Here is a 13695-nt window from a genome sequence, read left to right on the forward strand (position 1 = left end):
CCCGCGCACCCGCCGGCCCCGCACGCGGCCTGGGCGCCGGGAGCGCGTGAGGGCGCGCGCCGCCCGCCGCCCCGCGCCCCGCGCCCCCCGCCCCGCGCCCCGCGCCCCGCGCTCACCTAGCACCACGGCGGCCACGGTGGACAGCAGCAGCCAGTTGTTCCTCAGGAAGCGCCTGCAGTCGCATCCCTTCCTCGCCGGCTTGCCCATGGCGGGCGCTGGGGCCGGGAGCCGCCGCTCTTGTGCGCTGGGCTCGGCCGTGCGCGCGGGCACCGGCGGGGGCTCCGCGGCGCGGCGGGGCGGGATGCGGGCGCGCGGGGAGAGGGTGCGCGCCGGCCGCCGCGGTCGCTGTCCCCGCCGCGGTCCCCGCCGCCACCTGAGACCGCGCGCCGCGCCCGCCGCCCCTCGCAGGCAGTGCGCGTCGGGCGCGCCCGGCTCCTCCCGCCGCCGCCGCGCTCTGCGGAGCCCGGGCCAACCAGCGCGGAGGAGGGCGGGGCGGGCGGGGGGAGGAGGGCGGGCGCGGGGGGGGGGGGCGTGCGCCGTGCGCGCGGGGGCCGGGAGCCCGCTGCCCCGCGCCCGCCCAGTCCTCGGCTCACCTGGAGTCTCTCGCCTTCTTCTTCTTCTTCTTCTTTTTTTTTTTAGATCCTGCCAGACCAGCTTTTCAGATTTCGGCTTTCCTCCTCTCCTAGCCCAGGTGGGCGGAGCCACGGTGCTTTGGACCTCTTCCCGCACACCCCCGCCCTCCCCTCCCGCACACCCCCTCCCCTCCTCAAGCCAACCCCTGGCACCGCGAAGCCCTTGCGGGTGGGGAGAGGTGAGGGACCCTGGGCTCTGTCGTGGGTGCTCTTTGCTCCCCGCAGCAGCCTCGGATTTGCCAGGCGTCTAGAGAGCTTGAAGCCCCTGGCGGGAGGGGAAGAGTGCGGGGGGCGGGGGGAGAACAGGACTTTGTGAGCTCTCGCCTGCTGCCCCCCTCCCTGCCCCCACCCGGACTATTAACTCTTCTCTCTGAGTAGCGGGAGGTGAGGCACCAGTGGGATGGTCCGGGGACACAGGGCTTGCAGTGGGCCCCCTTAGAGCTTGACTGGCTCTGTGGCCGCCGAAGGCCCCCCGAACTGTGAGATTTGGCAGAGCAATTAGGTCTGAGCACCCGGCCCAGCTGGGAGAAGGTGGGCCCGCCCCTAAGGCCAAAGGCACTGGAAAGGCAAACAGGGGAGTTGGAGAAACTGGGTAAGTGGTGCCAAATATATTCCGCGAGGCTAAGTGAATTTTCGAGTTCTCTTCTATTCTTCTACCCCATTATTTCACCGTCACTTATGCGAACTCTTTCCTTTCCTTCCCCACCTCACCACCTCTGCAGCTCCAGGCTGCCTTGCTGTCAGCTTTCCTAACACTAGGTAAGCTCTGCACCTTTTCTTTGCTATTGTGGAGGCTGCTCTCTGAATGGGGAGGGTGGGGGAGCTTCCCGACTGGATTATCTGGTGACTAAACCCCCATAATTAGAGCTTCATTCCTTTGGCTGAAATTGATGCAAGCCTTCTTCAAGAGATAATAATTCAGCTTTATGAACCAAGTACACTTTAGTATGAATGACTTTGTCAGCTCCTTTCCAGAAACTAAATTTTGAGAGAGGAAGGATAGAAAGGTACCAAGGTCACTGTGTGCCTGAGCAGGAGCTGAGAAAATGTCAGAAGGAGAGAAACTATCAAGAAAGAGAGGCCAGAAATAGCCATCCCACAGTAGAAAAGCTGGAAATACTCAGATGTCCATCATGAAAGGAATGGCAAGTATATCATGGAACTGTCATGCAGTAGCACACTATGTAGCCTATAGAAAGGAAGTTTATGAACTTTCTAATTGCATGAGATAGCAGATGTTAATAATATTAGGAGGAAAAAAGGAAGATTGAATTGTGTATATAATTGGTCACAGGTATGTAAAGCAAACATAGACAACAAAATCATATACTTCAGAAAGAAGTCTCGGAGGACATATGCTAAAATTTTAACAATGGTGGTCTTTGGGTGATATAATAGCACGTTCAATTCTTTCTGCGTTCTATCTTCTGCATTTTCCTGAGTGTTTACCATAAGCATATTCATGTTCCTTACAGCTGTGGGCAGGGCTGTATTTAAGAGATAAACAGGCCCTAAAGAGAGAAAAAAAAGTGGAAGACCTAAGATGAATTTTGTACATGACAACTTTTTGAGGTAAAGTAGAACAACTACACCTGGGTTTTGTGGGTAGGATATTTAGGTTTAAATCCCAGTACCATCACTTACCAGCTAGGTAACTTTGGGCAAGTTGCTTACATTTCTTTATGACTCAGTTTCTATATCTGTAACATGGAGGCATTAATATTATTTCTCTCATGAGGGTATTGTACGAGTTGAATACAGTATTTGTAAGAGGCTTACTGACTCGCTCGCAATCAGCACCAGTACTGGTTTTACTTGGAGTCAACCTGAGCTGACATCTTTTACTCCCTCCCTCCTGTGGCCTGCCTGTCAGGAACGTACCCTGAGCTACATCAGACCCACGAGAACCCTTGCATATTTATCAACAGTAATTGCTCATATATAGCACATACTTGCTTTATGCTTATTTAAATCATGCAATTTTAAAATAGCACAATATGAAAAGACGAATAAAGCCAAAATGCATACACTCATTTTGAAATGATAAAAATCTTCTAAATTAGATATAAAAGTCAAGAATCTCAAAAGTTCAAAGCAGGTGGGCCAAGTGAATAATAAACTGCATTTATGCCATTGCTCCATGGCGGTTCCACTTTAGGCGGCCATAAAAAATAATTAATAAGCAGACACAATGCACTTACCATGTGCCAGCACCTCTCTAACCACTTTGCACATATTAACTTCTTTGATCCTCCCAACAACTGAATGTGGTAGGGATGGTGGTTACCTCAAGGGACTGTTGGAAGAATCAGATAAGATATTGAGTGTCATCATCATCTTCATCTTACAGCTGAGGAATCTAAGGCAAACAGAAGGTCAGTAACTTCCTTCAGTTCCCTCTGTTAGTAGGAAGACAATTAAGGTGAACTAAGTGGTCTGGCTCAAGGTAAATGCACTAACTCTGTTCATGAAGCCACCACCTCCTATAGGAGGTAACAAATACAGATTTGTTACGGGGAAATTACTTGAGTTGCTTTATGCAAGATCTTCAGAAGTCCATTCGTCCAAAAACAGGAGACATTAGGGTGTCCTGAAGTGCTGTGCTCAGGTGGAAGCTGCCTACATTTTATAGGGCAGTGGCTGAACTCTTGAATTCACTCTCCTTTGCTGCTACTGGCACCTAATTCTATGATTTCTTTGCCTAAGATAAGCATCACTTTGGGGAGGGACCAAAGGATGCTTAGGGAGACCCCTAGGGCTTCAGTTTTATTATTTTATTTTCATTGCCTATGATAGTCATGGATGCAAATGATCTCAAATTGGACAGAGGTTAAGAGGCATTTCCCTTGTAAAGCATTTCTTAATATATTACATTTTGCCAGTGTGGGTTCTTTTTTAAATTTTTTATTTATTTATTTTAGCATTTAAATAACCCTGGCATTCATTTCTTTTAGTGTTACTGTTCTTCTCTCCCCACTCCCACCCCCCGCCACTGCCCTTAATTGTTGACTCATGAACTCTCTTGTTAGTTATTAAGGAAAGGAGACTTTGACTTTACCATGCAAGGTTACATCATCAGGTGACAGTGTGGGCTTATATATTACTTGGGACAGAAATGAAAGCATTCAGAGACAAAAAGAAAAGCATCAGCTTCTGATCAACTCCAGAAATAGTATGCTGGTTGCATCCTACCATCATAAAACATACACAGTTGGTTGCTTTGTTCTCGTGCTGTGGTGATGGGGAGAAGGAGGTCATGGGGTACCAGAGTCTCCTTCAGCATCTATAGTTGTGCAGCCATTCATGACCGATGGGTGGTAAGAAGAATGGTGTCAGCATATTCAGACATTCTTTTTAGCAGTCTCTTCCTTATTTAATTCTTCTCGTGACTATAAGTTAAGATGTTAAAGAACTGTAAGTAATTAAATCTTCACAATAATCCTCCAAGCAATCTTTTATAAAGATGATCTGGCCCAAAGAGACTTATTTATTGTTTAGATGTCCTTGAACTCTGAATTCAACAGAACTTTGCCCATGGGCTTTATTGCTTACTTTGACAAACTGAAGAACAATTTCATTTTATTTTAGAATATATATAACTATATATAGTTATTTGCTTCATAGAAGCTGTGTGTCCTTGAACAAGTCATTTAACCTCTCTGAACCTCATTTCCTCATCTGAAGATACCATTTGAAGTAATGAATACAAATGGCTGATGTGTATTTGAAGAATGAACAAGTTTTCAGACTCACAAGGACTCAAGGAAAGGAAAACTTAAACCATATTCGTTTGCTAGTTAAGCAAAAGTATTTTAGGATAAAACATTTTTAAATGCATAATTCTAATATTATAAGTTGTAAACTTAGAGAAAGCATGCAGAAATGGGCAGCGTCACATACTACTGGTAGACCTAAAAATGTGCTATGACTTTTCTGAGGATAATTAGCCAATTTGTAACATATTTCAACAAAAGTGTATTCCTTAACTCCATCATTCTACCTCTACAAATCTATTCCAAAAAAGTGAGGGGAGGGGGCAGTCCATTCCAGTTCAATTGGGAACAGTTTCGCTATTTCATAAAGTAGATTGGCTAAAGATTGGTTACATGTGTAAAGATACACTGGACAATGGAACACCGTTCAGGTATTGAAGAACATATTTCAGCAGAATGTTGAATTAAATGGGAAAATAGTAAAGACATACAACTATGGTTTGAAATGATGGAAGTAAGTTATAAAACAGTGAGTCAGTTGTTTTTTATGATGAGGCTGTAGTCATTTACTATTTGTATACCTGAAAATATAAAACTTAAAATATGCATATTATAATTCCAATTAAGTCTCTCTGTGTGTATAAGATAGTAATCTGAATGTTACTCTTGTGCAAACACATGTCTTTGCCCTGCCAGGCCAAGGTATTCATATGCTTGGGAGATTAGGATTTGTCACAGAAGGAATTTAAATAAAAAAATGTACTAACATTCCACTTCTACATGAAATGCAGGATTATGTAGCAGGAAAGACTATTTTTTTTTTTTTTTGCAGGAAAGACTATTATCATGAGAAAGAATGTTTCATATCCCTTCATCTCCTCATTATAATATCAAATCCCAGCATGGAAGATCCATCTCATAGGATTCTCTGTAGTGGAGGGAAGACACCCCATTACCTATAGCAGCTGTCACTCTGTTGCAGCAAGAGGTGAAGACACAGGGAAATTAGATGAAAGACTCACCACTTTCTGGTCAAGGGAATGGTGGAAAGATGAAAGAGAGACGCTGGTCCTGTTTTCTTTCTCCAGGCTTTGTCCAGGAAGGGAGTCTATGCTAGAGAATAGGAGGCGACAGCTCTGTCCCCACTGCCCATTGGGGGGCTGACTCCCCAGCTGTCCCTTACCAACCTAGGTTACAGCCACATCAACACAAATGTGGCAGGAAGTGTAGTCAGGCAAGGAGAGGATCTGAGATTTTACTTCCCAGCCACCCTTGGCTCCTGGTGGCAGGGATGCTGAAGAGAACCATGGGATGGTCATCACAGGATAAGGCAACTCTCAGAGTTCTGACGGTGTGTGTGTGTGTGTGTGTGTGTGTGTGTGTGTGAGAGAGAGAGAGAGATTGAGAGAGAGAGAGAGAGACCTAATGCAGAGACTAACTTATTTATTACTACCAGTGGTGGAGGTGAGAGTAAGGCCATGGTAGATGTGCCTCAGCTCAAACGAAGCCAAGAGAAAGAGCAGAATATATCTTCCCAACTGCAGATTTCAACCATGAAGGGCAAGTTGGGACCAGGGAAAATGTTCTGGACACTAGGAGCTAAGCAAGTCCACGTTACATTGGGTTGTTCATGTTTTAAAGTCTCTTTGATTCTGCAACAGATTCCCCCCCAACCCCCGGCCCATCGTCTCATTTGTTTGTTGAAGGGACTAGGTAATTTGTCCTACAAAATTGCCCACACACTGGATTTGACTGATTGTTTTTTCATGGTGGCAATTAATTTGTGCCCCCCCCCCCACTATTCCCCCTAAGCTGGTGGTTAAATCTAGAGATTTGATAGTTAGCAATGCTAAGATTGAACGAACAGTGGATTCTGATGTCAGCCTGATTCATCTGTGATGAATTCACCATCAACCTTTTGAATATGGTTTTGGCATCTGTTAGTGATGGTTGCTTAAGATCATTTTATTTAATTTGTTCTAATTCTATCATTCCTCTGAATATATTTGCTGGAATTCTTCTATAAAAAGAATTTTTATTGCATAATTATTTGGTTACCCTGAAATAAGAGTTTGTACAGAAAAGGCAGGATCCATGATTAGCTTTTTCCCTTTATTGGTTTTCTAAATAATGAATTGGTACACTAGCAACCTCCATTGGTGACTAATGATGTTTTGTTTCCTTGTTTTTATTAGTGTTATTATGAATACTACTGTTGAACACTGATGAACACTGTATTAGTGTTATTATGAATACTAGTGTTATTATGAATACTTTTATTACTGTTATTATGAAACACCACTCCATCCAAAGTGTGTAAATCCATGTGCACATAGATTTATATGTGTTGGGTAGATTTATGTGTTTCAATCAATTATAATCATTCTTTTTCTTGCTCAAATTGTCCCATCCTTGGCTAATGGGAGTCCCTTAATTTTGGCTCCCATGTCTTTTGGCAAAACCATTTGTCTTCAAGTAGTGTTCTTATTTTCTGGCTCAGAAAGATGTCCCAAGACCCTCTTGTACATTTCTTGCTCTGGAATCAACCATTTCTCCAAAGGCTCTAGATTCCTTTTCATGGAAAATCGTATTTAGAAACTACAGTCTTGGCATGGGGGTGCTCATTGCTACCAGGTTGTCAATGTTTCTAAACATTTAGTGGACAGCTCTCAGAAATACATAGTTCATAGAAAGGGAAAAATAATGAGTCCACACTGATATTTTCTATTCAAATTTTCTTATTGTGGTAAAATATTCATAATAAGTTTTATCAGTTTTAAACAATTTTTAAATGTACAGTTTTGTGGCAGTAAGTGGATCCACATTGTTCTGCAACCATTACCACCATCTATTTTCAGGGCTTTTTCATCTTCCTAAACTGAAACTCTCCCCATTAAATACTAACTCCTCACTCCTTTTTCCTCAGCTCCTGGCAATCCCCTTTCTATATTCTGTATCTGTGGATATTTATGCTTTTGCGATTGGTTTGTTTCACTTAGCATAATGTTCTCAAGGGTCATCTGTGTTGACATGAGTCAGAATTCCTTCCTTTTTAGAGCTGAATAGTATCCCATCGTGTGTGTGCGTGTGTGCGTGCGTATGCCACATTTGTTTATCCATTCATTGATGAACACTTGGGTTGTGAATAATGCTGCTATGAAAATGGGTGTATCAATATCTGTTTGAGTCCCTGCTTTCAGTTCTTCGATGTATATACCAGAAGTAGAATTCCATGTGGAAATTCTATGTAGTATTTTGAGGACCTGCCATACTGTTTTCCACTTTGGCTGCATCATTATACTTTCCTACCAGCAGTGCACAAGGGTTCCGGTTTCTTCACATCCTCATCAATACTTGTTCTTTTCTCTTTCTTTTAATAGTAGCCATCCTAATGTGTATGAGTCAATTCAAATTTAACACTAGAGTTTGATTAAACTTCTTTGATTTTACTCTTATATCACTTTTTTCTTTACTTTGAAAATCTTGGTTCTTAAAGGCATTTATTTCCTAATTCTATAATGTACACGTAGTAGTAAAAATATATATATATACATATCAACAGGGGCACCTGGGTGTCTCACTTGGTTAAATGTTCGACTCTTGATTTGAGCTCAGGTCATGATCTCAGGGTCATGAGATTGAGCCCTGCATTGGGCTCCATGCTGCATGGAGTCTGCTTGAGATTCTCTCTCTCTGAAAACAAAATATGTATATGGGATGGCTGGGTTGCTCAGTGGTTGGGCACCTGCCTTCAGCTCAGGTTGTGATCCTGGGACCTGGGATCGAGTCCCCACATTGGGCTCCCTGCAAGGAACCTGCTTCTCCCTCTGCCTATGTCTCTGCCTCTCTTTCTGTGTCTCTCATGAGTAAATAAATAAATCTTTAAAAATGTATATATCAACATTACTTCTAATGGTAAGACAATTGAATGCAGCTTAATTGTTTCTTTGTGGTTCTTTTCACCCCAGAATATGTCTCTCAAGTCATATATAGTCAAATTACTATGTTCAGTGGTCTCTTGAAGTAATTATTTTCCCTCTGTGGTTATGCCATCAATTTGATCTAAAGAATGTAAAACATTTACTTAGTTCAGTCAAATCTATAAAACAGCACAATCAGAGAATTCTTATTTTGCTCTTCATCTCTCCCTCTCGCCGTATGTGACACTTTGTAGATTTCTATTGGGTTCGTCCTTCAGTTGATTCTTTTTAGAAAACATAAACGAAATATTTATACTTCTATTCTCTTGCCCTTTATTACAGAGGTAACATCTTCTAAGCCCTGTTCTATGCCTCCCTTTTTTTCATTTATCCTGGTGCTCATTCAATATTATGATACAGAGATCTTGCTCATTCCTTTTAATGTTCAATATTCCTTTGTGTAGCTATTGGTATAAAGAAGTCTTCCTCATTCCTTTGAACTGCTACAGAATACTATATTGTGTGGATAGACCCATAATTTTTTTTTTTAACAAGCTTCCCACTGATAGACATTTGGTTTGTTTCCAGTTTTTGCTATTATTAATAATATCACATTGACCTCACTCAGAAGTATGCTGGCAAGTGACCAACAAACTCTCCAGGAAAAAAAAAAAGAATTCCTAAATTTTAACATTTATTGATTTACATGGTAAAAGACTCCCATCCTGGCCAATTTCAAGCTACCAACATGAAATCATGTCATGTGGAGTTAGGAAGACATGTCTAGTAACAGCATTATGAAGTACTTCTTCCATACAAGTGGAACAGATGTACAGGACCTCAAGGGCATAGATAATAATAAAAGGCTATAAAAATAATTTGGAAATAGTGAGTTTTGAGTATTTATTACCTTTCTTTTTTATATAGTTTCTTTAGCTTTACATTTATATAATTTTACTTCTTTATTTTCAGAGAAAGAGAGTACAAGTGGGGGAGGGGCAGAAGGATTGAGAGAATCTTAAGCAGACCCATGTTAAGCACAGAGCCACACTCAGGGCTGGATCTCATGACCTGAGATCATGACCTGAGTCACAACCAAGAGTTGGATGCTTAACTGACTGAGCCACCAGGTGCCCCTAATTTTATTTTTTTAAATGGAATTGTTTAGGGATGCTTGGGTGGCTCAGTCAAGCATCTCCACTTAACTCAAGTCAGAATCTAGGGTCCATGTTGGGCTCTCTACTCAGCTGAGAGTCTGTTGCTCCTTCTCCCTCTCCCTCTGCACCACCATCGGCTCTTCTGAGCCAGTATGAGCCATCACATTGTTAAATCCACACCTCATTTTACTTGAATAGAAAATTCTGTCTGCCTAAGCTAGAGACCATCTGTTTTTCTCTCAGGAAGAGAAGTTCAAAGGTAGGCAGCCCAGTGCTTATGTTGGAGCTCCATCGTCAGTGGTGTCCCATGCTCTTTCCTCTCTGCTCTGCTATCTTAGCCTTATCATTCAAAGTAGTTGATGGAGCGCCAGGTATCATATCCATATGCCAGATAGCAGGAGAAAGGAAGTGGGGAAAGGCAGAGGGTTTACACTGCTCTGTTGAATCAGTTACTTTTTAGGATATTCCTGGAGGCCCCATCTAGCACTCTGTTTACCATTTACGATATAGTACTTGGCTACCTGGTCATATCTAGGTGTAAGAAAAGCTGGGAAATGGGGACAATTGTGCAGATTGCTGCCTCAAATAAAATCAGGTTTTTCTCTCTTAATTTACTAAGTAAGAGATGAAAAGTGAATATTAGCTAGGCAACTAGCAATCTGCACTTCTATTGTAATTGTGGATTTTTCTCTTCTTTTAATGTTACCAGTTTTTGCTCTCCATATATCAGAGTTGTATTATTAGATACATAGAACTTTAGATAATTTTGTGATATATTGACACTTATTTTTATGAAATATCACTCTTAATCCTTAGTAATGCTTACTCTTTAAAAGGCATCTTCTTTTCTAATGCTAGCATGGTTATGCCACCTTTATTTTAATTAGTATTTTCATGATATATAATTTTCTATACTTTTTTTTTTGGAGGGAAGCACATTTTATTTATAAATCACTTTTACCATAACTGTTATAACTGACCCATCTGATTGCCCATTGCTAGTTGGGTTCCTTCTGGAATATTGAGGTATTCCCCAGGGTTTTATAGCTGATAGATCCATGGTCACTGGGCAGATCAATACTGTGGAGGGGCTACTATGATGCTCTGTAGAGCTTGGCTTTGGGCTGATCCCTGGGAAGCTGGGTGAGGTGGTGGTGGAGCTACTACTCAGTGACCTGAGCCTGCAATTCACTTTCCACAGCCTCCAGTGAGAGGTGTGTGTGTCCACAGTGGTGTGTCCACTTGCAATCTGATATTGGTGAGTTTCTTATTTATAATTAGACTTGTTCAATCTGTTAGAAGTCAACTTTATGTAAGACATGATTTTAAAGCAGCTCACAGAAAAACTGGCTGCCCAGATTTAGGAATAAATCTGGATAGTTGACAAGTTTAGCATTGTTAAAAGGAGTATGCAGGGATTGAGAAATTTTCAGAGGATGCCAGGCTATAGTCATTAAATATGCTCAGCCTTACAGATTCTTACAGAAATATGAAGAGAATATTTTTCTTTTATGAAATATTACTCTTGATCTTTAGTAATGGTTTATATCTAAAAGTCTTCTAAAAAATAAATAAGTCTTCTAATACTAGTCTTCTAATAACTTTGTTTTAATTAGTGTCTTCATGACAAATAATTTTCTGTATTTTTAAAACTTCTACATCCTTATTATTTAGAGTGTATCTTTTGAAAGTAGGAAACAGTTGGCTTTGATTTTATTTTCAGTCTGCAAAGCTTAGTTCTTACATTGAGTATTTATTTATGCTTAATTCAGTTACTAATATAGTTTGAATTCTATCAAAAATATTTGTTGTACTTGTTTTATGTTTTTTTTTCTTTTATTACTTGCTTCTTTTGGGCTTAAATATTTTTTATCATTCCAATCAACATTTTGGTTATACATTCTTTATTTGTGGAGATTACTACTACATTCATTTTTGAATTATTAGTGTCTGATATAAATTGGTACTTCTACATAATGACAGGATCTTGGAACATATGAACTCTACCTTTGATGCTTATGTTGTTACACATTTTATTCTACTTACTTAATTTTTTAAAAAAGATTTTATTTTTTTATTCATGAGAGACGGAGAGAGACGCAGAGACACAGGCAGAGGGAGAAGCAGGCTTCCTGTGGGGAGGCTGATGAGAGACTCAATCCCAGGACCCCAGGATCACAACTTGGCCCAAAGGCAGATGCTCAACCACTGAGCCACCCCTGTGCCCCAGATGCATTTGTTCTTACCTCAGTCCCTATCCTGGTGCTGTGCAGACACTTCATGGGCCAGACCTGGTGCTGCTCTGCTCCTGACTGGGCTCCTAGTCCTGACTTGCTCTTCATGCCCACACACTAGCTTTGGCCCACCCCGACCTTGGAAGAGTGTTTCTTGCTTGTCTGGTAACTGTGGACAACTTATTACTTGGGCAAGCCAGAGAACTTTTTCAGCATCCAGTAGACTATCACCACATCTTTTCCAATTAGGTCACATCCCTTTGTCATGAGGGTCCTCTTCTAAGTTTGTTCATCCTTGGGCATTTTCTTCAGGGCTAGTATATTCTGTAGCATTGTCTTTATGTCTTTATAGTTACTCCTCTGTTGGAATTAGTAGTTCTTTTTTTTAAGAATTTATTTATTTATTTATTTATTTATTTATTTATTTTTAATTTTTATTTATGATAGTCACAGAGAGAGAGAGAGAGAGGCAGAAAGACAGGCAGAGGGAGAAGCAGGCTCCATGCACCAGGAGCCCGATGTGGGATTCTATCCCGGGTCTCCAGGATCGCGCCCTGGGCCAAAGGCAGGCGCCAAACCGCTGCGCCACCCAGGGATCCCCCTAAGAATTTATTTATTTATTTGTTTATTTATTTTAGAGAGAGTGCGCCTGTGCATGGGTGGGGGAGGGGAAGGGTAGAGGGAGAGGGAGAATTAGATAATTTCAAGCAGACTCCATGCTGAGCATGCTACAGGGCTTGATCTCACAACCCTGAGATCATGACCTGAGTCAAAACCAAGAGTCCAATGCTTAACCAACTGAGTCATCCAGGTGCCCCTGGAGTCAATAGTTCTTTATATCAAACTTTCTCTGTTTTAGTTACTGTGTCATTTCTCTCTACTGATTGGGACTTGAATGATATAAAAATCTGCATCCACAGGATACACCCCATTCATCATGATACATTATCCTTATTGGATATTTATTATATATTATTGGTTTAAACTTGCTAACATTTTGTTAAATTTTACATCTATGTTATGAGAGTTAATGTTCTATTATTCTAATATTCTGTTATTGGATTAAACTTGCTAATATTTTGTTAAGTTTAATATCTATGCTATGAGGGAAGCCTGGGTGGCTCAGTGGTTGAGCATCTGCCTTTGGCTTAGGTTGTGATCCTGGGGTCCTGGGATTGAGCTCCTGTCGGGCCCCTGCAGGGAGCCTGCTTTTCTGTTTGCCTATGTCCCTGCCTGTCTTTGTGTATCTCTCATGAATAAATAAAATCTTTTTAAAAAATCTATGTTATGAGAGAGAATGTTCTGTAATTCTGTGTAGTTTTAATGTCTTTGTCTAGTTTTAGAATCAAAGTAATACCTTATAAAATGGTTTGGTGTTTCTTCTTTTTCTATTTTCTGAAAAAGTATGTGTTGGTTTGGTACTATTTCTTCCTTAGATGTCAGATGGAATTTACCAGTGAAATGTTCTGGGCCTGGAGTTTCTTTTTGGAAGTTGTTAACTGTGAATTAAGTTTCTTTGATTGATACTGGGTTACTCAAGTTTTCTATTTCTTGTGCCAATTTTTTATAATTTGTGTCTTTCAGTGAATGTGCCCATCTCATCTAAATTGTCGGATTAGTTGGCATAAGGTTGTTCATCATAGACCCTTATATCCTTACTATTTTTTGGGTCTTAGTGATGTCCTCTCTTTCATTCCTGATTCTGGTAATTTGTCTTCATAGTCTTCTGGATCAGTCTGAGTCGGAGCTTGCGAATTTTAACATTCCCCAACCCCCTAGAATCAGCTTCTGGGTTCGTTGATTTTTTTTGCATTGTTTTTCTGTTGAGTGGGCCTCATTTTTGAGGTTCCTCACCTTTGTCATCTTGTACTGTAAAATCCTGGCTGCTAAGGCAACTTTCTAATGATGTCAAGTAGGTTTCATTTTTGTATTTTTTTTCTGGCTTTTCAAGTTATTCTCAGCAGAAGCACATGTTACTTCATTATAGCCAGAGAGAGAAGTCTGAGAGGAATAGTTTTGGGTGGTTGGTATTGCAGGAA

General features: G+C 41.3%; 2 protein-coding genes across 3 annotated transcripts in view; one reads left to right on the forward strand and one right to left on the reverse strand.

Moving 5' to 3' along the window:
- SLC1A1 (solute carrier family 1 member 1) overlaps window positions 1-429 on the reverse strand; it is a 77180-nt gene extending 76751 nt beyond the window's left edge. Inside the window, exon 1 of the mRNA XM_072761747.1 lies at window positions 117-429. Coding sequence (XP_072617848.1) covers window positions 117-207 — 91 coding nt within the window. The 5' untranslated portion in view covers window positions 208-429. The remainder of the gene's footprint in view (window positions 1-116) is intronic.
- A 135-nt stretch (window positions 430-564) lies between these two features.
- GLIS3 (GLIS family zinc finger 3) overlaps window positions 565-13695 on the forward strand; it is a 598942-nt gene continuing 585811 nt past the window's right edge. The window contains exon 1 of one of the 2 annotated variants that reach the window (XM_072761706.1): window positions 565-691. The gene's annotated coding sequence lies outside the window, so the exon portion shown is untranslated. Of the gene's footprint in view, window positions 692-2888; window positions 3008-13695 lie in introns of those variants that run through there. The other variant, XM_072761710.1, reaches the window with a different exon arrangement.

Source organism: Vulpes vulpes, chromosome 1 (assembly GCF_048418805.1).
Source record: "Vulpes vulpes isolate BD-2025 chromosome 1, VulVul3, whole genome shotgun sequence".
Lineage (NCBI taxonomy): Eukaryota > Metazoa > Chordata > Mammalia > Carnivora > Canidae > Vulpes > Vulpes vulpes.